Here is a 25,993-nt window from a genome sequence, read left to right on the forward strand (position 1 = left end):
CATTTTTTGCCTTTGTACTAAGTAGTATTAATTTACTTTCATTATTTTGCCAAGATAAATGTATGTACTACTGCATTGTTTGCAAGCACTTCTAGCCCCACTCAGTGAACTGCACCCCAATGTGGGACAGTTGCAGTACAAGCGCAGTAAAGACGGTCAGCCTTCTAGTTCTATCTGTCTCTATGGTTCTGTCAGACCAGCAGAAAATGACACGTATGTCACTTCAGAGAACCATGTACATTTGCACTGTGCTTAAACGTCTCACGAGTCTTGTTGCTAAACTCTAACACGCTCGACATGAGGCAGAGAAATTAAAACTAAACACTTTGGAGCCAATGAGTGACTCTCAAACCATGACTGATGAGTGCAATTCTGAGCAGCCAACATAGAAGTTTCTCAGATTCAATGTCTCTCTCATCTTCAAAACGAGAGAGAGAGAAAACAAACAGGAAATAAACTGATTGGCTCACAATTACCCATGTGGCACGATGGTCATTTCCTGTAAACAATTTTTCCAGCCATTTATAAAACACCCCTCCCATTCTAAACACAAAAATATACATAAATTTATTTCCTTACATGGGCATATATTACTAAAGGCCTTAAAATATTTTCCATTCTGCTCCTTGAAAGTTGCAGTGTCCCTTCAGTATGCAGCCATTTGACAGACCTGGGAGGAAACGAGGAAAACACTTCAAATATTAAATACATCATTTTATATGCATGCGGACTGTCGCATGTGGACAGAAAATAAATACAACAGTCATGCTTGCTTACCATGTGGGCTTATTACCACATTTTAATCTTGCTTTTTCTGGCTCCGTTCTTTCTTAGGCACCAGCATTTTTCGGAGGTATGGCAAGATTAAGTAGACTACAAGGAAGAACACATGACCACAAAAATAGACAGAAAAAGACACCTGAAAAACAAAAGGCAGAGAACAGTCCGATTTAGATAGCCATTTAAAGTGAAGTTTTAATATTACGAAAAACATAAATGCTCCATGATAGCAACCATTTTATTTCATGACCAGAACATCATTTGAACCTGGGAGTTACCTTGAGCCATTTGTCATAAGTAAAGAGGCAGAATGGCACGAGGGAATAGCCCATGAAGAGCCAGTGGATAAACTGCTGGATGACATAGATGAGAGGGTAGAGTGCACTGTTGGACAATTTGGTCAGCAAGGGACTGTCCCGAACTAAAGCATGGGTCTGTGACACAAACATATATATGCACAACTTCATTATGCTTGTAGCAGTATTACAGAAAAAAACACATAATAAACTGACACCAAATTATGAATATCAATTAATTGTTAATGCACGTAAGGTATGTTTAGTAAACAGTAATATACCACTTAATATCAACACAAAACTCAGTAAAGGTATAAAAATTTATAGTATATACTGTCAGGAGATTACATTTTTAAATCTATTTAATTGCAAGCTTTGCAATCTAAATTAAATCAAATTGTATGTATAGGCTTTTTTCTCTGCATAGAGCATAAAAAATAATTTCTTAAAAATGCAAAAACAATGAACAAAAAAAACAATCTCTTAATTAAAAACAGTTACATAAATATTTTAATGTACAAACATCAAATTTGAAAGCTATGAGCTTTTCAAAAATTCTGCATCAGGAACACAGAGCATGATTTATTGCTGTACCACCAAGGGCATTTTCATACATTTTTTAATCACCACATTTAAGGTGGTGTGTGTGTGTTAGCAATTTTTACTTTCCACATCAATTATTTTCTGATTTTGGCTGTAATCCTGGAACACTGAGAAAGAGTGTGTGTGTGGATTTGAGGGAGAGTGTGTCATGAATAATCTGAGGTGAACATCTTTTAAAGCACTCATAGAATTGTGGGACTTGAGAATTTGAACATTAAATATATCAAACATGAAAATGCAAAAAAAGGAAGATAAAAAGTAATCTGGCACAATATGGCCCCATTAATAAGTATCTTATTGGATCTACGTAAGATCATTTCATTTTCTAATCTGCCCGCCCCCCAAGAGGAATGTAGCAGTTTTATTAATGATCGCTAAAGTTGATCCAACATTTCAACGCTAAACCTCTGTTACTATTTCTGCACAAACTCTGCCCACATTAGTTATTTTTGTAAGGAGAGAGAGAAATATTTAAAATATGTTTCATTGCACATTCCACAAGCGTTTGTTTATATTAAGGCAAGCTCAAACTTGAGACTTTTTTAAAAACAAAAATGAAAGTGGGAATACACATGGGTGAGGGTGAGGGGCAAATTCACCCAAATGTTTATTTTGTGAAATAATTTTTGTTTCTGTGTGCAAAGTAAAATATTGTAAGCATCCAAAATAAAATCAAGATGTTTAAAAATGCTGTATTGAAAACTCCTTGCTCTTTTAAAAAAGAACACTTAGGGAAAATTTTGAAGAAAACATTTAAATTTCATAGCAGGGCTGATAATTTTGCCCTCATCTGTATGAAGTGGAGGTAAAAAGTGTGGATTAAACAACAAATTTTCTGTCCTGCTGCACATGCAAGTCAAACAAATTTTTTTTTTTTTTTTATAGAAAAACCTGATTTAACAACTGTGATAGAAACATCTAAAATGTGTTTATTAGTGTGTTAAGTAGCAGACTGAGATTTGTGCTTAAATGCCCATTGGGCCTAAATGACAGTCATAGATCCCTCAAATCTACAAAAACATTTGTGTGAAAATGTTTGACTCATGTTAGGACAGACCAAGAGAAAACAGAGGAATGCAATTTGTCAGCATGAAAACAATAGAAAAATATTTTTTGCCCACCCACCCCTACTAATTTGGTATCACATTCTGGGTGAAGACGACGAAGAAGAGGAGGAAAACGTTGCCACGAACAGCGGGAGAAGAAGAAAACTAGAAGGGTGGAAATGAGAGTGGGGACTTTGAATGTTGGTAGTATGACTGGTAAAGGGAGAGAGCTGGCTGATATGATGGAGAGGAGAAAGGTAGACATACTGTGTGTGCAAGAGACCAAGTGGAAGGGAAGTAAGAGCAGGAGCATCGGCGGTGGGTACAAGTTGTTGTATCATGGTGAGGACAGGAAGAGAAATGGTGTTGGGGTCATTTTAAAGGAAGAGTATGTTAAAAGTGTGTTGGAGGTTAAGCGAGTGTCTGACAGGGTGATGAGTGTGAAGTTGGAAATTGAAGGGGTGATGATGAATATCATCAGTGCATATGCCCCACAGGTTGGTTGTGAGATGAAGGAGAAAGAAGATTTCTGGAGTGTGTTAGATGAGGTGGTGGAGAGTGTGCCCAGGCATGAAAGATTGGTGATAGGAGCAGACTTCAATGGGCATGTTGGTGAAGGGAACAGAGGTGATGAGGAAGTAATGGGTAGATATGGTATCAAGGATAGGAATGGGGAAGGACAGATGGTAGTTGATTTTGCAAAAAGGATGGAAATGGCTGTGGTGAATACCTACTTTAAGAAAAGGGAGGAACACAGGGTAACATAAGAGTGGAGGAAGGTGCACACAGGTGGACTACATTCTTTATAGGAGATGCAAGCTAAAAGAAATCACAGACTGTAAGGTGGTAGCAGGAGAGAGTGTCACTAGACAGCACAGGATGGTTGTTTGTAGGATGACTTTAGAGGTAAAGAAGAAGAAGAGTGAGAGCTCAACAAAGGATCAGATGGTGGAAGCTGAAGGAGGAAGACTGTTGTGTGAAATTTAGCGAGCAGGTGAGAGAAGCACTGGTTGGAGGGGAAGCAATTTTGGACAACTGGAAAAGTACTGCAGATGTGGTGAGGGAGACAGCTAGGACAGTACTGGGTATGACATCTGGACAGTGGAAGGAAGACAAGGAGACTTGGTGGTGGAATGAAGAAGTCCAGGAAAGCATAAGGAGAAAGAGGTTGGAGAAAAAGTTTTGGGATAGTCGGAGAGATGAAGAAAGTAGACAGGAGTACAAGGAGATGCGGTGTAAGGCGAAAAGAGAAGTGGCAAAAGCAAAGGAAAAGGCATATTGCGAGCTGTACAAGAAGTTGAATAGTAAGGAAGGAGAAAAGGACTTGTACCGATTGGCCAGACAAAGGGACAGAGCTGGAAAGGATGTGCAGCAGGTTATGGTGGTAAAAGATGCACATGGTAATGTGCTGACAAGTGAGGAGTGTGTGCTGAGAAGGTGAAGGGAATATTTTGAAGAGTTGATGAATAAAGAAAATGAGCGAGAGAAAAGGCTGGATGATGTGGTGAGAGTAAATCAGGAAGTACAAGAGATTAGCAAGGAAGAAGTGAGGGCTGCTATGAAGAGGATGAAGAGTGGAAAGGCAGTCGGTCCAGATGACATTCCAGTGGAGGCATGGAAATGTCTAGGAGAGATGGCAGTAGAGTTTCTAACCAGATTGTTTAATAAAATCTTGGAAAGTGAGAGCATGCCTGAGGAGTGGAGACGAAGTGTGCTGGTTCCTATTTTCAAGAACAAGGGTGATGTGCAGAGCTGCTGCAGTAACTACAGAGGCATAAAGCTGATCAGCCACAGCATGAAGTTATGGGAAAGAGTAGCAGAAGCTAGGCTTAGAAAACAGGTGAAGATCTGTGAGCAGCAATATGGTTTCATGCCGAGAAAGAGCACTACAGATGCAATGTTTGCTCTGAGAATACTGTTGGAAAAGTACAGAGAAGGACAGAAAGAGTTACATTGTGTGTTTGTGGACTTAGAAAAAGCTTATAATAGGGTGCCAAGAGAAGAGTTGTGGTATTGTATGAGGAAGTCTGGAGTGGCAGAGAAGTATGTTAGGGTAGTGCAGGACATGTACAAGAATAGTGTGACAGCGGTGAGATGCGCAGTCGGAATGACAGACTCATTCAAGGTGGAGGTGGGATTATACCAAGGATCAGCTCTGAGTCCTTTCTTGTTTGCAGTGGTGATGGACAGGTTGACGGATGAGATCAGACAGGAGTCCCCATGGACTATGATGTTTGCAGATGACATTGTGATCTGTAGTGAGAGTAGAGAGCAAGTTGAGTCTAGTCTGGAGAGGTGGAGATATGCTTTGGAGAGAAGGGGAATGAAAGTCAGTAGAAGCAAGACTGAGTACATGTGTGTGAATGAGAGGGAGCCCAGTGGAATAGTGCAGTTACAAGGAGTAGAAGTGGTGAAAGTAGATGAGTTTAAATATTTGGGGTCAACTGTTCAAAGTAATGGAGAGTGTGGTAGAGAGGTGAAGAAGAGAGTGCAGGCAGGGTGGAGTGGGTGGAGAAAGGTGGCAGGATTGATTTTTGACCGAAGAATATCAGCAAGGGTGAAGGGGAAAGTTTACAAAACAGTAGTGAGACCAGCTATGTTGTATGGTTTAGAGACAGTGGCACACCAGGCAGGAGGAGAAGAGGGAGACCAAAGAGGAGGTTCATGGATATGCTGAGAGAGGACATGCAGGTGGTTGGTGTGACAGAGGAAGATACAGAGGACAGGGTGAGATGAAACGATTGATCTGCTGTGGCGACCCCTCACGGGAACAGCCGAAAGACAAAGAAGAAGATTCATTAACACAAATTTTATACAGAGCCATATCTCGGTTTATCCTGAAATATTGTTTTGTGGCGCGATTGCGTGTTACAAGTTTTAGTCAAATTTCCAGATAAATTCTATGTACTTTTCACTGGAAGTTGAATTAAGTGAATGCAGGTTCACAGATGACTATGCATTATGTACCTGTCGCTCTACAGTAATGATGAAGAACTCCATGGAGAAGCACATGATGTATCCAGAGTGAAGGCCATGCCAAATCGTCAGAAAGAACAGTGTGGTTATGTGAGAGAAGTTTTTATTGCCCAGAAACTTCAATCGCTTAAAAACATGCCTAGAAGAATAAGAAGGGGGGGGGGGGGGGGGGGAGTAAAAATTGCTTTGAGAATCAGCCATCACCACGAGCATGACAAACACCTAACTGGTGTTGCATAGCAACTACAGTTACATCGTCAGCTTCAACAGGTTTATATTCTCTACAATGGTACCCCACAATTCAACAGTTACAAGAAGTACAACTTTATATCTTAGATGGTGCACGTTATTTATTTTTCTTGTTGTTGCCCTGAGGCCAGTTCCCCCCTTACAAACACACTGCTGGGTGGTAGCAGGAGAACCACACAGTACAGTTCAGATGTGCAGAGTAAAAAACAGGAAAATTATGTTTGGGGATAGAATCACAACAGGGATTATATGAGACCTAAACAGGTCCTTGTCATTTGATTGGTGGATCGTACGTCACAGGACATTCGTTACTTGTCCCACTGTATGACATATAATGGACTGTGCATGTTGGTTCCATTTCCCATGGATTTTTGTCTAAATGTGTTTTGCTCTAGTTAGCGACTCCATAACCTTTTCGTAAAAATGCATCCATGATATGAGCAAGCCAAATACAGCACACCGTGAAACAGTTATAAGTTCATGCCGTGTTAGTGGGGGACATCTTTAGTGGCCGTAGAAACTCGTTCATGTGAAGAATTGGACAAATTCCTGCGATTATTTTTCGGTGGACTAAAGAAAGTAGAGGTGTACTTCAACACAGTCCGCTTTGGTCGTCAGTACGTAAAGTCGTAAAGCGAAGTGAAGGTACCTCGTGATTTAGCCTGTGAAAGAAATGCAAATTAATGATGGCTTTAGTAATTGTGTGAAACGCATCACTGTTGCCTCTCTGTCCATTGTGAATGTGAATAATCCTCCCAGCCTGTTTAATGAATCCATGCTGTTGGGTGTCAGTAATGTGTCAAGACATCAGCGACGTTGTATTTTATATGTAGTGTTCCTCTACTTAACATCTCAGTTTTACATCTGATATGTTTTCTTTATTTTTCTCGTTCACTTTAAGGAAGTAAAGATTGAAGCAGTGTAAGAAATTGCCAAAAGGAGAATGCAACGCATGATTAACAGCTAAATTATGCTGACCAAAGCGCACTGTGATGTTTGTCCCTCAGTTTCTGTTATTTGTATTTTTCCCCTCCTCCGCTACAAACATCATTTTATTTTACTCTCATCTGTACATTGTTCAAGAATAAATGTGTTCTGTTAACTGCTCATAGGTACTGGGACAAGCTGTGAATTTCTAACATTTTTAACAAAGAGGATGCCCAACAGTAGAATCTATGCAAAAATGACTGTTGTAAATGAGAAGAAAACAAAATGAAACTGGAACAGTCCAAAGCATCGGTGAATTTGACTTCAAAGAGTTTTCAGTGCTGCACAAGTGCTTAAGCCGGAACGCTTCTCAGAGATTTGGCAGAAATGTAGTATAGTGGTGGTTCCCAACTGTTTTTTGTTTTGTTTTTTCCCTTGTGCCCCCCCCCCCAAAAAAAAATGGGGCAGAATTCTACGTTGGGAACTACACTCTAAATAAATAAATGTTATATTTACTTAACCTACAGTAGTTATGTCAACCAGTTCCACAAAACATGGTTGTTCAAACAGGAAAGCAAATTGTTAAATGAATGGAATATTACAGGAACTCAGAAACAGAAAATACAAACAAATACAGTGATCCTTAATTTTCCTTTGACTTGCATTACACTGCAGATAGTATGAAGCCAACATTTCATATTTTGTGTGGTAAATTAAAGTTCATTTAATGTACAGTTACCAGTCAAACGTTTGGACAGTTGCCAAACTCATGACTGGTTGTGTACCTCCATTCCTATATTTAAGGCCTACAACTAGTGAGGGAAAACAGTGCAACTTCTGTCTGTTGCATCGCCAGTTATATAGCTTTTTGATGAAGTGGTATGAAATAGAATTTTCTTTAAAAGACTGAGAAATTTAAACTCTAACTTGCTATGTGATGCATGTGAAACCTAGATTTGATACGCTTTCCAGTCCTGGATTTCAATCCAACATGAAGCCGTGAACGGCAATGCAACAGCCAAATTTTTCACCATTCCCAGCTTCTCTACTGACACCTACAGAAGCCCATTGGTCCTTCAGAGTTGTCTGCATGTCTTGGTGGCTTTCCTTACAAGTCTCCTTCCAGCATGGTCACTCAAATTTTGAGAATTGGTTACTTGACACAGATTTATCATGCTGTTTAGATTTCTTAATGGTTGCTGTAATTGAAGTCAGACATATTCAGTGACTTGGAAATGTTCATGTAGTGGGGAGGTGATGGGCTTGAGACCAGAAGATCCTCGGTTCAAATCCCAGCCGGACTGGGAAATCACTAAGGGCCCTTGGGCAAGGTCCTTAATCCCCTAGTTGCTCCCGGTGTGTAGTGAGCGTCTTGTATGGCAGCACCCTGAAATTGGGGTGAATTTTAGGCATAATTGTAAAGTGCTTTGAGCGTCTGATGCAGATGGAAAAGCGCTATATAAATGGAGTCCATTTGGAGTCCATTAGTACCGCTCGCTAGGGTCAGTGGTGTCAGCAGTTTGCGCGCGGGGCAGAGTCAACTTCTGTGCGGACACATAGAGCCGTCTCTGCTCCACTGCTGTCAGCGTCCTGCACCAAAAAGAAAACTGTCGTGGAGACTTCGGACAGAGTCCTTGATCACCAGATGAGAGCCTGAGTGTTTTAGCTGTGCTCAACTGTTATATATCTCCTTAAAGGTACCCAGAAAATTCAGAAAAAGATCAAAGTCTCAAAGCAACAGTTTTATATGCTGACAAAGGAAGCAAACTCCGAGTCATCAAGAACACCGGAACAGCTTCGATTTACACCGGTTTGTGATCATCTTCAATACTGTGAAGAGGGCAACATTTCACCCCAAAGGGTGGTCTTTTCTAAATATAGCAAGTCTTACACCAATAAAAAACACTTGTAGATGATATCTTTTGGGAAGTATCGAGGTTTGGTGAGATCACTTTTCTGAAAAGTAGCCAGGTTTTGTGAGTTTAACTCTGGAAATTCACCATTCAGGACTTTGAAGCTGCAGGTCTATCATAATTGTCCACCGGTATGTTTGATTTAATTCAATTTTCCTAAAAAAAAAAAATTAAGTTCCTTACTTAAAATTTCACCCTTAATTTCAGTGTTGTCTCATGGCATTTTTTTATTCATTTATTTTTTTTTAAACCGCATACATGTTTCATACAACATATGTTTTCGCATACAACATTTGAATATATCAGGTCTGTTTTTCTAAATGCTATTTACTAGTCTGTGCAAAAAAGTATACGCTTATCCTTCTAAACATCTGTTAAATGATAACTGCCATAAACAACACAATCATCTTCAGGCATTTGCATATCATATTGTTTGGTGTTAGCACATTGCTTGTATTTGGTAAAAATTACACCACAAAAAAAAATTTGTGTATTTTTAAGTAAAATTATCAAACAAGAATCTATTTAGGCATCATACATATCAAATTGATCCAAGGATACAGCTACCATTCATAGAGCTCTGTGCTGACATTATAGTTGAGATTAAAAGTATATCGCCTTTGGGGTTTTTTTTTTTTAAGATTTGTCATAAAAATAATTTTCTTTGGCACCACTATAAATTTGATTTATTAGCCTTCAAATAGAGGATTCATAATATGGCACTGCCAATATGATCAAAATGTGCATTGTCTAGGAAAAATTGTCTACTTACACCAGCGACCCATACAGTCTATGATAGTGACCATAGTGATGTCTTAGATCATGTTGGGGCATCCCCAGACTTCTGCAAGGGATGCTGGGAAGCACACTGTGACAGCCAACCAAAGTAGAAATGCACGGTGATGTCAGGTGGCTGCTCTCTCAAACAAAACAATCAACATGGCGGAAAACGCTGTGAAACAGCTTATTTCTGTATAAATATATGTTCCTCATATATTTTGTAAAGGTTAGCGAGACATAAAATGTTATTCTAAATCTAAAAAAAAACAAACACTGTTTTTGAAACCAGATAACACATCTGAAGTGATTTACAAAACAGCTTACGGATATTAGCGTCCACGCCCCGTGTACACGCATCACGCAAGGTCAAAGCCATCTTCCGGTAATTTGAAAACCTCACGCACGCACGCACGCACACTTCCCCCTGCAGACGGCATTAAAAGGAAAAAAGAATTTGTTATGGAATTCCCTTCAGATAAACATGTTCTCTTCATTAAAATAATATGTAATTTTGCAACACATTTAAAAAAATACGCCAACATTATAATGCTTGGATTTGTGTAGAAACTAAATTGTCAGTTTTGTGAATTTTGAAAGGCCGTACATTTTAAATAAACAGTGTGTGCCATTTTCAGAAGAACGTTGAACAACAAAAACAATTACTATTTAGTAGTTTATAAAGTATTAAGGGAATCAAAAGAGGTAATCTAAGAGCAACTGTAAATTACGAAATCTGTTGAACAAGTCACAAAAAGGCATTATAAGTGCCTTTTCATTAGTGTGTGCAATCGTACATACACGGTAAAGTGATGGCATCCTTTCAGCACATTAAAAAAAAAAAAATACACCTACATTATAAATGACGAAATCTTGGTATTACTACCTGATAAGTGAAATTCACATAGCTACACCTTAGAAATTTTCATTACTAATTTCACTCCCCCTCCGCCTCTATGTTAAGAAGAGAGCTAAAGCAAGCTTAAGTAATGAAGTCAGTTAACTGAAATGGACCATGTAATAAACTGGGACAATGTAATAAACTGGATATCACCAATAAATTACTTTGGACACTGTTCTCTGATGTCATATTTTCGAAGAATTTCATGCATGGAGCTCCTGCCGAAGAACTGTGTCTGATCTATCCTTAGGAGGACTGTGCCTTCTCCGTAATTATTCTCCTGAGGTTGAATTAGTGCGAGAAGATAGTTATGTGGCAGTAGACTACTCAGCTTTAAGTGAAGCACTGCATACCTGGTAAATTAGTCTTCTACTCCATTTTTGAATTATCAGTTAAGTCAATATTTAGTTTTTACTGCATTTTCTTTCATATATGCCAAAGAGCGTTAAAGATGATACTAACCTGGCAGCCCAGGCATTGGTATTTATGTTGAAAGAAGCAATGGTTCCTCCAAATAGGGGCGTGGTTTCAAAGAGCCACACCTTCATATTAGCACAGGCATCCCATTGGTGTTTTCCATCCTGACCTACACCATTGTAGCCCAGTCCAGATAATATACAGACACCCTCCTGTAACACACAAAACGTGTTGGTTTGCCCATGTTAAAGATCCCACAACCAAGCTCAAGAATCACAGGCTACTGGCCTGGAACTAGTGCATGCACGCACAGGGCATTATGGGACATTAGGAAAGACTATTTATCTGTAATGGTTATCGGGATGGAGGGTTAAACTACATATAGTAGATTACAAAATGGAACTGCAGTCCCTAGGGAGTTTTATAGTTGGGGAAAATGCAATCTGATTACAGACCATTTGTAAAAATGGGGATTAGTTTCTGGATTAAAATTCACGTAACCTTTCTTTAACCAGGTTAGTCCCATTGAGATCGAGACCTCTTTTGCAAGGGAGACCTTGACAATTATAAAGTTTCCAATTCACCTAACCTGCATGTGTTTAAATGTGGGAGGAAACCAGAGCACCTGGAGGAAACCCATGCAAACACAGGGAGAACATGCAAACTCCACACAGAAAGGCCACAGGTGGGAATCCATCCCATGACCTTCTTCCTGTGAGGAACAGCGCTAACCACTAAGTCACCATGCATTTCTCCCTATCGCATATGAGAGTAGATGCAGAATGTATTGCATGGTCAACATCTGGTATCATTTCCCGACCTCCGGCAGCCAAGCGTCCGGTCCCATTCATATAGTGCCTTGCAATTCCGTTTTATTTTTACATGTGTCTATGATAAAACCATGCAAGTTTACAAGTTTTTGTATGATTATGACCAGGAAGGGTTAGAAAGGGAGCAACGTCAGGTTAGTGATCTCAATGGGACAGCCGAGGTGTGGAAACAGGACTCTGAAGCAGTTAACATTACTGCTAGCTGTTATAGGGATGTCTATGCTTACTGGCTTAGACTGTGGTTGGACAAATGAAAGAGTCAAGAAACACAAATATGACAAAAGCAATCAGATGTTTAATGACTGTCATGTGGAATTCGTAGAACTTAGAAATACGTTTATGAAGCCATGTGAAGCAAGAAACAGTGTCGGAACAGCAGCTCGGTATTCTCTACGGCTGGTGAGGGCCACCTGAGAAGTAAAATCAGCGGGATGCAGCTGTGTTGCAAGGGATATGTATTTATTAATTAGTTTTGTCCAGTGTGGTTTACACTAATTGGTTGTATTTTGTAAACACTGCATCAATTACAATGCAACCAGATGTACAGCTGACTATAAAGCTAACCAAAATAAAGCAATAATAATAATAATAATAATAAGGCCCTCTACAGTGGCTCAGAGGGGACTATATGCGGAAGGGAGAAATATCGCAATACCAGAGGTCTGGAATCTAGAGAATGAGTACTCCTTTCTTTGCAGCTGTTTCATAGTAAGTTACACATTTAAATCGTCACAGCATTTCATTATTCAGGTCTGGGACGACCTGATCAGGTAAGCTGATCAGGAAGCAGCTGGCACTTTAAACGTTTAAAGAAACAGCACTCCATTCATTCACAGCAGCATTTTCCACAGCCAGTCCACTCATCAGCATTCTGTACACAATGAAAAAGGTCCACCAAGATAAAAAATTAAAATTACTCTGTTTCTGACAGGCACCACACCATGCAGTACCAACCCGAACCACTGGGTGGAAACTGGGCTGTTGGCAGATGCTGGATAATAGTCAAGGTGTGACAGCTGCATTCATTTATTAGACGTATGCCAGCATGTGCCAGAGTTTTTAAAACTGTCTGCATACGCATGCTAAATCGTCAAGGTGTGACAGGGCCTTTAGATTTCTGTATAGGATGTTAGTGCATGGAAGCTTATTAGTTTATCACAGTGCAATTTAACTCTTCATTTGCTTTGAGGACATGATTCTACATTAACCATGTTAGATATCTTACAGAATACATTGTAATTAATATCAGTGTGACATTTCTTTTCTGTTGTCTATGTTCATTTGGCACTGAAATGATCTAAACATAACTAGATGACATTACTTTAGTTTCCTGATACTGGGATTACAGTCCATCCAGAAAGTATTCACAGCACTTCACTTTTTCCACATTTTGTTATGTTACAGCCTTATTCCAAAATGGAGTAAATTCATTTTTCCTTCAAAATTCTACTCACAACACCCCATAGTGACAACTTGAAATAAGTTTTTTTTTTTTCATTTTTGCAAATTTAAATTCATTCTAAATAAAAACTAAGAAATCTCATGTACATAGGTATTCACAGTCTTTGCTCAGTACTTTGTTAATGCACCTTTGGCAGCAATTACAGCCTCAGGTCTACTGGAATATGATGCCACAAGCTTGGCGCACCTATCTCTAGCCAGTTTTACCTACTTCTCTTTGCAGCACCACTCAAGCTCCATCAGGCTGGATGGGGAGGGTCGGTGCACATGCTCATTTTCAGACCTCTTCAGAGATGTTCAATCGGATTCAGGTCTGGGCTCTGGAAGGCCACTCACAGACATTCACAGAGTTTTCCTGAAGTCACTCATTTGATATCTTGGCTGTGCACTTAGGGTCACTGTCCTGCTTAAAGATGACCTGTCTCTCTAGTCTGAGTTCAAAAGTGGTCTGGAGCAGATTTTCATCCAGGATGTCTCTGTACATTGCTGCATTCATCTTTCCCTCAATCCTGACTAGTGTCCCAGTTCATGCCACCAAAAAACATCCCCACAGCATGGTGCCTGGTTTCCTCCAAACATGACGCCTGGCATTCACACTAAAGAGTTCAATCTTTGTCTCTTCAGACCAGAGAATTTTGTTTGTCATGGTCTGAGAGTCCTACGGGTGCCTTTTGGAAAACTCCAGGTGGGCTGCCATGTGCCTGTCTGGCCAATCTACCATTCAGGCCTTCGCAGTGGTATATCTGCAAGACGTCATCTCCACTTCTCTGCCGAGATATCGCTCTACCAAGGAGGTAACGATCTCAGCTGACTGTGTTGATTCACTGACAGGAATATCTATTGCTTGTGTGTGTTGGACAGCAGATATTCTGTTTCTTTTTTCGACGAGAGGTGGAGGTGGCATTCCCACCATACGTGTTGCTGGGTGCACACGCACCCACATCTAACTGTTTTTGTTCCTCGCCAGCAGTACCAGATCCGACAAGCGGAGGCAGTGGCCACCTGGGTGTTCGGGACTTGGCGGCTCCAGTATTCCCGGGGTTCGGTGGCGGAGGAAATCGTGTGGTTCCGGTTCTGCTTTGGACGGACGTCTCTTATCTTCGAGCCTGCCCACACGTCACCCTTGTAATTGACTGTCTGTTAAATTTCACATTCGCCGTGTTGGTTGTGCTTCTTCACAACAGTAAAGTGTTGTTATTTGACTTCCTTCATTGTCCGTTCATTTGCGCCCCTGTTGTGGGTCCGTGTTCCTACACTTTCACAACAGGATATCTCGGCCAGCGTCATGGACCCAGAGGGGCGTCAACCGGCTGTTGAACGGCCAATGGAAGAACCGGGCGCACAGGCGTCTGCAGGAGGAATGATCGGTGAGTTGCAGCGAATCCTCACCGCCTTTACGGCTCGGTTGGCTCTAATGACAGAGCAGAACGTCCTCCTTAACCGCAGGGTGGAGGCTCTCGCCGCTCAGGTGGAAGCGCGCCCTCAGGGCGCTGCTGCGGCTCTCCCTCCTGTCGATCCTGTGCGCAACGTTGACATTCCACAGGTCGTTCAACGACCCCTCCCACCTTCCCCTGAAGCATACATAAGCCCTCCAGAGCCGTACGGGGGTTGAGTGGAGACGTGCGCGGACTTTCTTATGCAGTGTTCGCTCGTCTTCGCACAACGTCCCGTCATGTACGCGACTGATGCTAGTAAGGTAGCTTATGTGATTAATCTGCTTCGCGGTGAGGCACGCGCTTGGGCTACAGCGCTCTGGGAGCAAAATTCACGGCTCCTTCAGACATATGATGGGTTTGTGAGGGAGTTCAGAACAGTGTTCGATCACCCAAATAGAGGAGAGACCGCTTCAGCCGTGCTGCTGTCAATGAGACAGGGGCGCCGGAGCGCAGCTGCTTATGCAGTCGACTTCCGCATCGCGACGGCGAGGTCCGGCTGGAATAGCACTGCCCTCCGTGCCGCCTTCGTAAACGGACTGTCGTTGGTCCTGAAGAAGCTCCTGGTGGCTAAGGACGAACCGCAGGATTTAGACGGGCTTATTGATCTGGTTACACGATTAGACAATCGGTTAGAAGAACGCCGTCGGGAACGAGACGAAGGGCGTGGCCGGGCACGCGCCGTCCCTCTCCCTTCCGGTTCCAACCGAGCTCCGCCCTCCCCACGCTCCACGGCCTCTACGCTCCGTGTGGTTACAGCTCCCCCTGCTGATGAAGCTATGGACACGAGCAGGCCCACATTTAAACCACCGGATAGACAGAGGAGGCTGGTCCGCGGAGCGTGCTTTGTTTGTGGCTCGATAGAGCATCAAGTGAGGGACTGCCCCGAGCGGTTAAACAACCAACGCCCGCCCCTAGAAACTGGGCTAGGGGTGGGCCAAGACATTCACGTGGGACACACCCATATTGCCACACGACTCCCGGTTACAATCCTTTATGAGGATTTAACCCTTCAGGCCCCAGCACTGGTGGACACGGGCTCAGAAGGGAATTTGCTAGACAGCAAATGGGCCAGGGAGGCAGGGCTCCCTCTGGTGGCACTTACTTCACCTGTGCAAGTACGGGCACTAGATGGCTCCCTACTCCCTTTAATCACACATAAGACACCTCCAGTAACTCTGGTGGTGTCAGGGAACCACCGGGAGGAGATCGAGTTTTTTGTGACTCCTGCCACCTCCCGCGTGATTCTAGGGTTCCCCTGGATGTTAAAACACAATCCCCGGATCGATTGGCCGTCCGGGGTAGTGGTTCAGTGGAGCGAGACCTGCCATCGGGTATGTTTAGGTTCCTCGGTTCCTCCCGGTTCCCAGGCTAAGGAGGAGGTCAGAGTCCCGCCCAATCTCGGGACAGTGCCGGTGGAGTACCATGACCTTGTGGACGTGTTCAGCAAGGATCTGGCGCTCACCCTTCCCCCGCACCGCCCGTACGATTGTGCCATGGATTTGGTTCCAGGCGTTGAGTTCCCGTCCAGCAGGCTGTACAACCTCTCACGACCTGAGCGCGAATCAATGGAGACCTACATCCGGGACTCTCTAGCTGCCGGGTTGATCTGGAATTCCACCTCCCCGATGGATGCAGGTTTCTTTTTTGTGGGGAAAAAGGATGGCGGACTACGTCCATGCATTGATTACAGGGGGCTCAACGAAATCACGGTTCGTAACCGATACCCATTGCCCTTGTTGGATTCAGTATTCACGCCCCTGCATGGAGCCCAAATGTTCACTAAGCTAGATCTTAGAAATGCGTATCACCTGGTTCGGATCCGGAAGGGAGACGAGTGGAAGACGGCATTTAACACCCCCTTAGGTCATTTTGAGTACCTGGTCATGCCGTTCGGTCTTACAAACGCCCCCGCGACGTTCCAAGCATTGGTTAATGATGTCTTGCGGGATTTCCTGCACCGATTCGTCTTCGTATATCTGGACGATATACTCATCTTTTCTCCGGATCCTGAGACTCATGTCCGGTATGTACGTCAGGTCCTGCAGCGGTTGTTGGAGAACCGGCTGTTTGTGAAGGGCGAGAAGTGCAAGTTCCACCGCACTTCTTTGTCCTTCCTGGGGTTTATCATCTCCCCTAACTCCGTCGCTCCTGATCCGGCCAAGGTCGCGGCGGTGAGAGACTGGCCCCAACCCACCAGCCGTAGGAAGCTGCAACAGTTCCTCGGCTTTGCTAATTTCTACAGGAGGTTCATTAAGGGCTACAGTCAGGTAGTTAGCCCCCTGACAGCCCTGACCTCACCAAAAGTCCCCTTCACCTGGTCGGATCGTTGCGATGCCGCGTTCAAGGAGTTGAAACGGCGCTTCTCGTCTGCACCCGTTCTGGTGCAGCCCGATCCTAGTCGCCAGTTAGTGGTTGAAGTGGACGCCTCGGACTCAGGGATAGGAGCTGTGCTTTCCCAGAGCGGGAAGACCGATAAGGTCCTTCACCCGTGTGCCTATTTTTCCCGCAGGTTGACCCCGGCCGAACGGAACTATGACGTCGGCAATCGAGAACTCCTTGCGGTGAAAGAGGCTCTTGAAGAGTGGAGACATCTGTTGGAGGGAACGTCCGTGCCATTCACGGTTTTCACTGACCACCGGAACCTGGAGTATATCAGGACCGCCAAGCGGCTGAACCCCAGGCAAGCCCGCTGGTCACTGTTCTTCGGCCGTTTTGACTTCCGGATCACCTACCGTCCCGGGACCAAAAACCAGAGATTGGATGCCTTGTCCCGGGTACATGAAGATGAAGTCAAAGCGGAGTTGTCGGATCCACCGGAACCCATCATCCCGGAGTCCACTATCGTGGCCACCCTCACCTGGGATGTAGAGAGAACCGTCCGGGAGGCCCTGGCACAAAGCCCGGACCCCGGAACTGGGCCGAAGAACAGACTCTACGTCCCACCAGAGGCTAGGGCTGCAGTCCTGGACTTCTGTCACGGCTCCAAGCTCTCCTGTCATCCAGGGGTGCGAAGAACCGTGGCAGTTGTCCGGCAGCGCTTCTGGTGGGCGTCCCTAGAGGCCGACGTCCGGGATTATATCCAGGCCTGCACCACCTGCGCCAGGGGCAAGGCTTCGGGACTGCTCCAGCCGCTGCCCGTGCCTCATCGCCCCTGGTCCCACATCGGCCTGGATTTTGTCACGGGCCTCCCGCCATCCCAGGGCAACACCACCATCCTCACGATAGTGGACCGATTCTCCAAGGCGGGCCACTTCGTGGCCCTCCCGAAGCTCCCGACGGCCCAGGAGACAGCGGACCTCCTGGTCCACCACGTCGTCCGGCTGCATGGGATTCCAACAGACATTGTCTCCGATCGCGGTCCCCAGTTCTCCTCGCAAGTCTGGAGGAGCTTCTGCCGGGAAATGGGGGCCACGGTGAGTCTCTCATCCGGGTATCATCCCCAGACCAACGGGCAAGCAGAACGGGCCAATCAGGAGGTGGAACAGGCCCTGCGTTGCGTGACGGCCGCGCACCCGGCGGCCTGGAGTACTCATTTGGCCTGGATCGAGTATGCCCATAACAGCCAGGTGTCGTCAGCCACCGGCCTCTCCCCTTTCGAGGTGTGTCTGGGGTACCAGCCTCCTTTGTTTCCGGTGGTTGAGGGAGAGGTCGGTGTACCCTCGGTCCAGGCCCACCTGCGGAAGTGCCGTCGGGTGTGGCGTGCCGCCCGTTCTGCTTTGCTGAGGGCCCGGATGAGGACGAAGGCCCATGCAGACCATCGGCGGACCCCGGCCCCTACGTATCGGCCAGGGCAGGAAGTGTGGTTGTCAACTAAGGACATTCCCCTCCAAGTGGTCTCCCCTAAATTGCAGGATCGGTATATCGGTCCGTTTAAGATCCTCAAGGTCATCAGTCCAGCCGAGGCTTCAGCTTCCGGCCTCACTGCGGATCCATCCCGTTTTCCATGTGTCCCGACTTAAGCCACATCACACTTCACCCCTCTGTACTCCGGGTCCAGCACCACCTCCTGCCCGGATCATCGATGGCGAGCCGGCTTGGACTGTGCGCCGGCTTTTGGATGTCCGAAGGATGGGCCGGGGCTTCCAGTTTTTGGTGGACTGGGAGGGGTACGGCCCCGAAGAACGCTCCTGGGTGAAGAGGAGCTTCATCCTGGACCCGGCCCTCCTGGCCGATTTCTACCGCCGCCACCCGGACAAGCCTGGTCGGGCGCCAGGAGGCGCCCGTTGAGGGGGGGGTCCTGTTGTGTGGGCCGCTGAAGAGGAGGTACTGCTGGCCCACCACCACCAGAGGGCACCCTGCCTGGAGTGCGGGCTCCAGGCACCAGAGGGCGCTGCCATCTCACAGGAGCAGCCGGGGTGACAGCTGTCACCTACGACAGCTGTTACCAATCATCTGATCCGCAGTGGTATATCTGCAAGACGTCATCTCCACTTCTCTGCCGAGATATCGCTCTACCAACGAGGTAACGATCTCAGCTGACTGTGTTGATTCACTGACAGGAATATCTATTGCTTGTGTGTGTTGGACAGCAGATATTCTGTTTCTTTTTTCGACGAGAGGTGGAGGTGGCATTCCCACCATACGTGTTGCTGGGTGCACACGCACCCACATCTAACTGTTTTTGTTCCTCGCCAGCAGTACCAGATCCGACAAGCGGAGGCAGTGGCCACCTGGGTGTTCGGGACTTGGCGGCTCCAGTATTCCCAGGGTTCGGTGGCGGAGGAAATCGTGTGGTTCCGGTTCTGCTTTGGACGGACGTCTCTTATCTTCGAGCCTGCCCACACGTCACCCTTGTAATTGACTGACTGTTAAATTTCACATTCGCCGTGTTGGTTGTGCTTCTTCACAACAGTAAAGTGTTGTTATTTGACTTTCTTCATTGTCCGTTCATTTGCGCCCCTGTTGTGGGTCCGTGTTCCTACACTTTCACAACACAGCCCTAGTGATCATGTTGTTGTTTTCCATTCGGCTGCTCCCGTTTTTTTTTTTGTTCGGGGTCGCCACAGCAGATACAGCCAGAACCGCATTGGTATTTGGCACAAGTTTTACACCGGATGGCCTTCCTGACGCAACTCCAGTGTAACCTGGAGAAACACATACAGCCGCTGGTGTTCTAAAGACATCTCTCATCCAAGTACTAACCAGGTCCCGCACTGCTTAGCTTCTGAGATCTGACAGGATCAGACTGACAGAGCAGATCGGCTGGTAGCCCTAATGATGATGTAATTTCATGTAAATGACACATGGTTTAAGAACTGGAAGAGCAAGCTGTCAGTTATGTCCCTTCAAGGCACAACTCCACTTAAACATTTTCAAACTTGTCAACCAACCACATACACACCTATCCATACATACTACTTACCGCTATGAGCCAACAGCTGACATATTTGTACAAACTGATTTTAGCCCAAAGCAAAATAAACACACAGCGATACCAGAAAGGGTGAGCCTGGGGGAGAAAAAAGTTTTACATTTTAGAAATTGAAAACATTATCCTAACCCTAAAAGTGTATTGTATTTAAATATATAATTAACAATAATGATCTGCAATCACTTGCTCATTCTCACCTCATACTCATCTGTTAAGTAGTAGCTGTCTGGGTAATAGGGACTAAATATTGTATATATCAGCAGGGACAGAAACCCCACAGCAAATCGCTTTACAGCTGGAATAACACTGTTGGAGATGAAAAAGAGATGAGAGTGAAAGCAGAAGGTAAAGGTATTAAGTGCATGGCCATGACACCACAGAGCACAACAGCCAGGAGGCTATGTTTACATATCCTACTCAAGACCACAAGTAGGTCTTGAGTAGGATTAGTCAAAAGCTAATAATTTTCCACACACAAAAAGAGAAACTGATGGGTCCGACATGGAACACAAACCATGTTATTTTGAAATGCCTCTGAATCAAGTAGCAGAGGCAGGAAATGTATTGTGTGTGTTTAACTCTTCACATGAGACTGCCAGTTAATGAAAACAATTGTTAAGACACTTAAAACACTATACAATTGTAGACTTTTGATGAGGTGTACCCGTGATTATGCGGACCTGGTCAGGATGGGGTCCTGACCAGGTCCGCATAATCACGGGTACACCTCATCAAAAGTCTACAACTGCTTTATTATATGGTAAACAAGAAAACTGGGAGTTTGTCAAACATACTAAAACTGAAAAATCAATCTCAAGTTTCAACTCTTTATTATTACTGTCATACTGCACCAACTGACATCCCATCGATCGACTGGAGATGCCTGTTAAGTCCGTGACGAAGAGTCATCAGGCTTGTTTTCTTATAAAGTTCGCCATTCGCCTGTCTAGCTTCCGTGTAAAATCAACTGAGTACTCCGTCAAGCATCCGTCTGTCATAAGTTTCAAAGTTGGGTGGATGTCCCTTTTTAGTGACGTACTTGCAAAACAGGTTGGCCGATGACTGTGTATTTCTGCAGGTGTTCTTCGCATCTTTTTCGTGTAAAATTCGTTTTAAGTCAGCGTCACTAACAGACGCAAACCTGTCTTCTGCCATCTTGTCAACAAACTGACAGCCAAAGTAGGCATTGTATCGCGTTATCTGACTGGTCGTTATCGATAGAAGGCGTCACTCAATTAGCTAGCGCTACGCTGCACGCGAGGTATACTTGTTTTGCACGCGCGGTCTACTCGGCTCCACCAGCGGTCGACTCGGCATGTGATACAGCTCAGAAAGTGGCGAATGGGCCAATCAGAAGTTGGTAAAATCCCATACCATATTAATAATGTTGGAAATATCCCTGAACAGTTGTGCAGCAGAAACAACACACAGATAACGCAACAGTTTCACACACACACACACACACACACACACACACACACACATATATATATATATATATGAATGAATTAATGAAAGTGTAGATTCTGTAATGCTGCATGATGGTGAATTTTGGATGCTGGCTGAGGATTAGGTTCAAAATGAGTGCCCTAAAATTTACTGTATTGTCCAAAGTATAAATTGCAAAAGATGCCCCTTGAAGAAGAAGGAAAAAAAAAAAACACATTCAGTTGTGCTCATAAGTTTAAATACCCTGGCAGATTTTTTGGCCATTTTTCAGAGAATATGAATGATAATACAAAACTTATGGTTAGTGGTTGTGGTTGCCATTTATTGTCAAAAAACTGTATTTACTCTTTGTAAATCATAATGACAACAGAAACTAACCAAATGACTCTGATCAAAAGTTAACATACCCTGGTGATTTTGGACTGATAACATGCACACAAGTTGACACAAACAGGTTTGAATGGCTACTAAAGGTAACCATACTGACCTGTGAGTTGTTTGCTTGTAATCCGTGTGTGTGGTCAGTGAGTTTCTGGGCTCCTGACAGACTCTTGCATCTTTCATCCAGTGCTGTTTCAGGTTATTGAGTCATGGGGAAAGCAAAATAATCTGTGTGAAAAGGTAATTGAACTGTATAAAACAGGAATGGGATATAAAAAGATATCCAAGGACCTAAGAATGCCAATCAGCAGTGTTCACACTTGAATCAAAAAGTGGAAAATGAGGGAAACCAAACCACGGTCAGGTAAGCCAAGAGAAATTTCAGCAACAACTGCCAGAAAAATTGTTCATGATGCAAAGAAAAACCCACAAATAACTTCAGCTGAAATACAGGTCTCTCTGAAACAAAGTGGAGTGGCTGTTTCAAGATGCAAAATAGGGAGGCACTTGAAGAAAAATGGGCCGGATGGTCGAGTTGCCAGAAGAAAGCCATTACTATCCAAATGCCACAAAGTATCCTGTTTACAATATGCCAAACAGCACAAAGAACAAAGTCATTTGGAGAGATAAGACCAAAACTGAACTATTTGGCCACAACCATAAACGTTGTATTTGGAGAGGAATCAACAAAGCCTATGATGAAAGGTACATTCCTACTGTGAAACACAGAGGTGGATCACTGATGTTTTGAGATGTCTGAGCTACAAATGGGGCAGCACGCTGGCTTAGTGGTTAGGACTGTTGACTCACAGCGAGAAGGCCATGGGTTCGACTCCCACCTGTGGCCTTTCTGTGTGGAGTTTGCGTGTACTCCCCGTGTTTGCGTGAGTTCTATCCGGGTGCTCCGGCTTCTTTCCACATCCAAAGACACGCAGGTTAGGTGGATTGGATATTTTAAATTGTCCGTAGGTGTGCGTGCAAATGTGAATGTGTTTATTTGTCTATGTGTGGCCCTGCGACAGACTGGAGTCCTGTCCAGGGTGTACTCTGCCTCACACTCTGACTGCTGGGATAGGCTCCAGCCCCCCGCAGTCCTTAAATGGAGTAAGCGGTTGAAGATGATTGAGTTAGCTACAAAGGCACAGGGAACTTGGTCAAAATTGATGGCAGGATGAATGTAGCATGTTATCAGAAAATACTGGAAGAAAATTTGCACTCATGAGCCCGAAAGCTGCACATGGGACATACTTCCATCATGACAAGGATCCAAAACACAAGGCCAAGTCAATCTGTCTGGCAACAGCAGAATAAAGTGAAGATTCTGGAGTGGCCATCTCAGTCTCCTGACCTCAATATCATTGAGCCACTCTGGGAGATCTCAGTAGTGCAATTCATGCAAGACAGCCCAGGAATTTACAGGAATTGGAGGCTTTTTGCCAAGAAGAATGGGCAGCTTTACCATCAGAGAACATAAAGATCATCCTCATCCACAGCTACCACAAAAGACTCCAAGCTGTCGCTGATGTTAAAGGGGGCAGTACACAGTATTAAGAACTGGGGTATGTAAACTTTTAATCAGGGTCATTTGAGTAATTTCTGTTATCATTATGATTTAAAAAGAGTAAACACAGTTGTTTGACAATGAATGGTTTCACACAACCACTAATCATGAGTGAGAAAAAAAAGTTTTTGTGTTATTCATATTCTCTGAAAAATGGCCAAAAAATAAATAAATAAAAAATTTTAAAATAAAAAATCTGCCAGGGTATGTAAACTTATGAGCACAACTGTATGTAAGTCACACCAGAGTAAAAGTTGCACCTTTTTCTGTTATGAGTTCTTTAATTTGGGATTTTTGTGCATTGATGTAGTGTATTTTATATTACTGCCGTGTATTTTATATTACATTTATTCTTTTACTACTGGAGGTTATTTGTTTAATGCTTGATTCTTGGGAAATTTCTATACAGTCATTATACTTACCATTATTAATAATAAACTTGTGAATTTTCAGTATACAACCCCTGGCAAAAATTATGGAATCATCGGCCTCGGAGGATGTTCATTCAGTTGTTTAATTTTGTAGAAAAAAAGCTGATCACAGACATGACACAAAACTAAAGTCATTTCAAATGGCAACTTTCTGGCTTAAGAAACACTATAAGAAATTAGGAAAAAAAAATTGTGTGGTTACTTTTTTAGACCAAGCAGAAGGAAAAAAAAAAATGGAATCACTCAATTCTGAGGAAAAAATTATGGAATCATGAAAAACAAAAGAACGCTCCAACACATCACTAGTATTTTGTTGCACCACCTCTGGCTTTTATAACAGCTTGCAGTCTGAGGCAGGGACTGAATGAGTGACAAACAGTACTCGTCATCAATCTGGCGCCAACTTTCTCTGATTGCTGTTGCCAGATCAGCTTTGCAGGTTGGAGCCTTTGTCATTGGACCATTTTCTTCAACTTCCACCAAGATGTTCAATTGGATTAAGAGCCGGACTATTTGCAGGTCATGACATTGACCCTATGTGTCTTTTTGCAAGGAATGTTTTCACAGTTTTTGCTCTATGGCAAGATGCATTATCATCTTGAAAAATGATTTCATCATCCCCAAACATCCTTTCAATTGATGGGATAAGAAAAGTGTCCAAAATATCAACATAAACTTGTGCATTTATTGATGATGTAATGCAGCCATCGCCCCAGTGCCTTTACCTGACATGCAGGCCCCATATCATCAATGCCACCAAACAAAAGTTCCAGCATCATCACCTTGCCCAATGCAGATTCGAGATTCATCACTGAATATGACTTTCATCCAGTCATCCACAGTCCATGATTGCTTTTCCTTAACCCATTGTAAACCTTGTTTTTTCTGTTTAGGTGTTAATGATGGCTTTCATTTAGCTTTTCTGTATGTAAATCCATTTTCTTTACGTGGTTTCTTACAGTTGGTCACAGACGTTGACTCCAGTTTCCTCCCATTCGTTCCTCATTTGTTTTGTTGTGCATTTTCGATTTTGAGACATATTGCTTTAAGTTTTCTGTCTTGACGCTTTGATGTCTTCCTTGGTCTACCAGTATGTTTGCCTTTAACAACCTTCCCATGTTGTTTGTATTTGGTCCAGAGTTTAGACACAGCTGACTGTGAACAACCAACATCTTTTGCAACATTGCGTGATGATTTACCCTCTTTTAAGAGTTTGATAATCCTCTCCTTTGTTTCAATTGACATCTCTCATGTTGGAGCCATGATTCATGTCAGTCCACTTGGTGCAACAGCTCTCTAAGGTGTGATCACTCCTTTTTAGATGCAGACTAATGAGCAGATCTGATTTGATGCAGGTGTTAGTTTTGGGGATGAAAATTTACAGGGTGATTCCATAATTTATTCCTCAGAATTGAGTGAGTCCATATTTTTTTCCCCTCTGCTTGGTCTAAAAAAGTAACCGTTACTGACTGCCACAATTTTTTTTCTTGTTTCTTAAAGCCAGAAAGTTGCCATTTGAAATGACTTTAGTTTTGTGTCATGTCTGTGATCTGCTTTTTTCTACAAAATTAAACAACTGAATGAACATCCTCCGAGGCCGGTGATTCCATAATTTTTGCCAGGGGTTGTATATGTGCAATTTATACTCCAGAAAATACGGCATACTAGAAGTGAGTTCTCAATCATTACTCCTTTCACATTCTTAGTTGTACCTTTACCTGTTGGGTGGCTTTCCAGGGCAGTCAGTGAGCTCTCCCAACACCAGCATCTGGTAGCTACGCAATGTAAATTGGGGCCCTACAAGAAAACCTCCATAGAAATAGGAAAACCCGTACACCTCCAACAAAGAGGGTGTAGACAGCAGGGCTGCTTTCTTCTGCTCTAAACTCAGTTGAGGCTGGGATGAAAGGATAAGATGATAAAGAAGAATAAGACAGAACAGAAAGAAGAAATAAGGTCTGAGGGGAGCAAACAAGGTGTGATAAGGCCCACATGTAATCAGGAAGAATCTTGTGACCAAGCCATCTTGAGCAACTCCAATATTATTGCACTAAAGAGAAGTTAAGCAGTATTTAACTTCTGGTTGGAAGATGGGTTATTTCCATCTGCTCAAGAACAAGCATTTGTATTTATTTTCCGGAGAGAGTTACCTGCCCAACAAGATCAGGTCTTTCAGGTTTACAAATGT

At 43.7% G+C, this 25,993-nt stretch overlaps 1 protein-coding gene across 1 annotated transcript in view; it reads right to left on the reverse strand.

Moving 5' to 3' along the window:
• Window positions 1-44: 44 nt before the first annotated feature.
• The window catches only part of lpcat3 (lysophosphatidylcholine acyltransferase 3), a 45,018-nt gene continuing 19,069 nt past the window's right edge, over window positions 45-25,993 (reverse strand). The window contains exons 6-13 of the mRNA XM_034174477.1: window positions 25,524-25,702; window positions 20,181-20,289; window positions 19,975-20,061; window positions 10,931-11,097; window positions 5,693-5,840; window positions 1,059-1,214; window positions 778-919; window positions 45-670 (exon numbers count right to left, since the gene is read on the reverse strand). Of these exons, the coding sequence (XP_034030368.1) occupies window positions 800-919; window positions 1,059-1,214; window positions 5,693-5,840; window positions 10,931-11,097; window positions 19,975-20,061; window positions 20,181-20,289; window positions 25,524-25,702 (966 nt within the window). The 3' untranslated portion in view covers window positions 45-670; window positions 778-799. The remainder of the gene's footprint in view (window positions 671-777; window positions 920-1,058; window positions 1,215-5,692; window positions 5,841-10,930; window positions 11,098-19,974; window positions 20,062-20,180; window positions 20,290-25,523; window positions 25,703-25,993) is intronic.

The sequence above is a fragment of the Thalassophryne amazonica genome, chromosome 7 (genome assembly GCF_902500255.1).
Source record: "Thalassophryne amazonica chromosome 7, fThaAma1.1, whole genome shotgun sequence".
NCBI lineage: Eukaryota > Metazoa > Chordata > Actinopteri > Batrachoidiformes > Batrachoididae > Thalassophryne > Thalassophryne amazonica.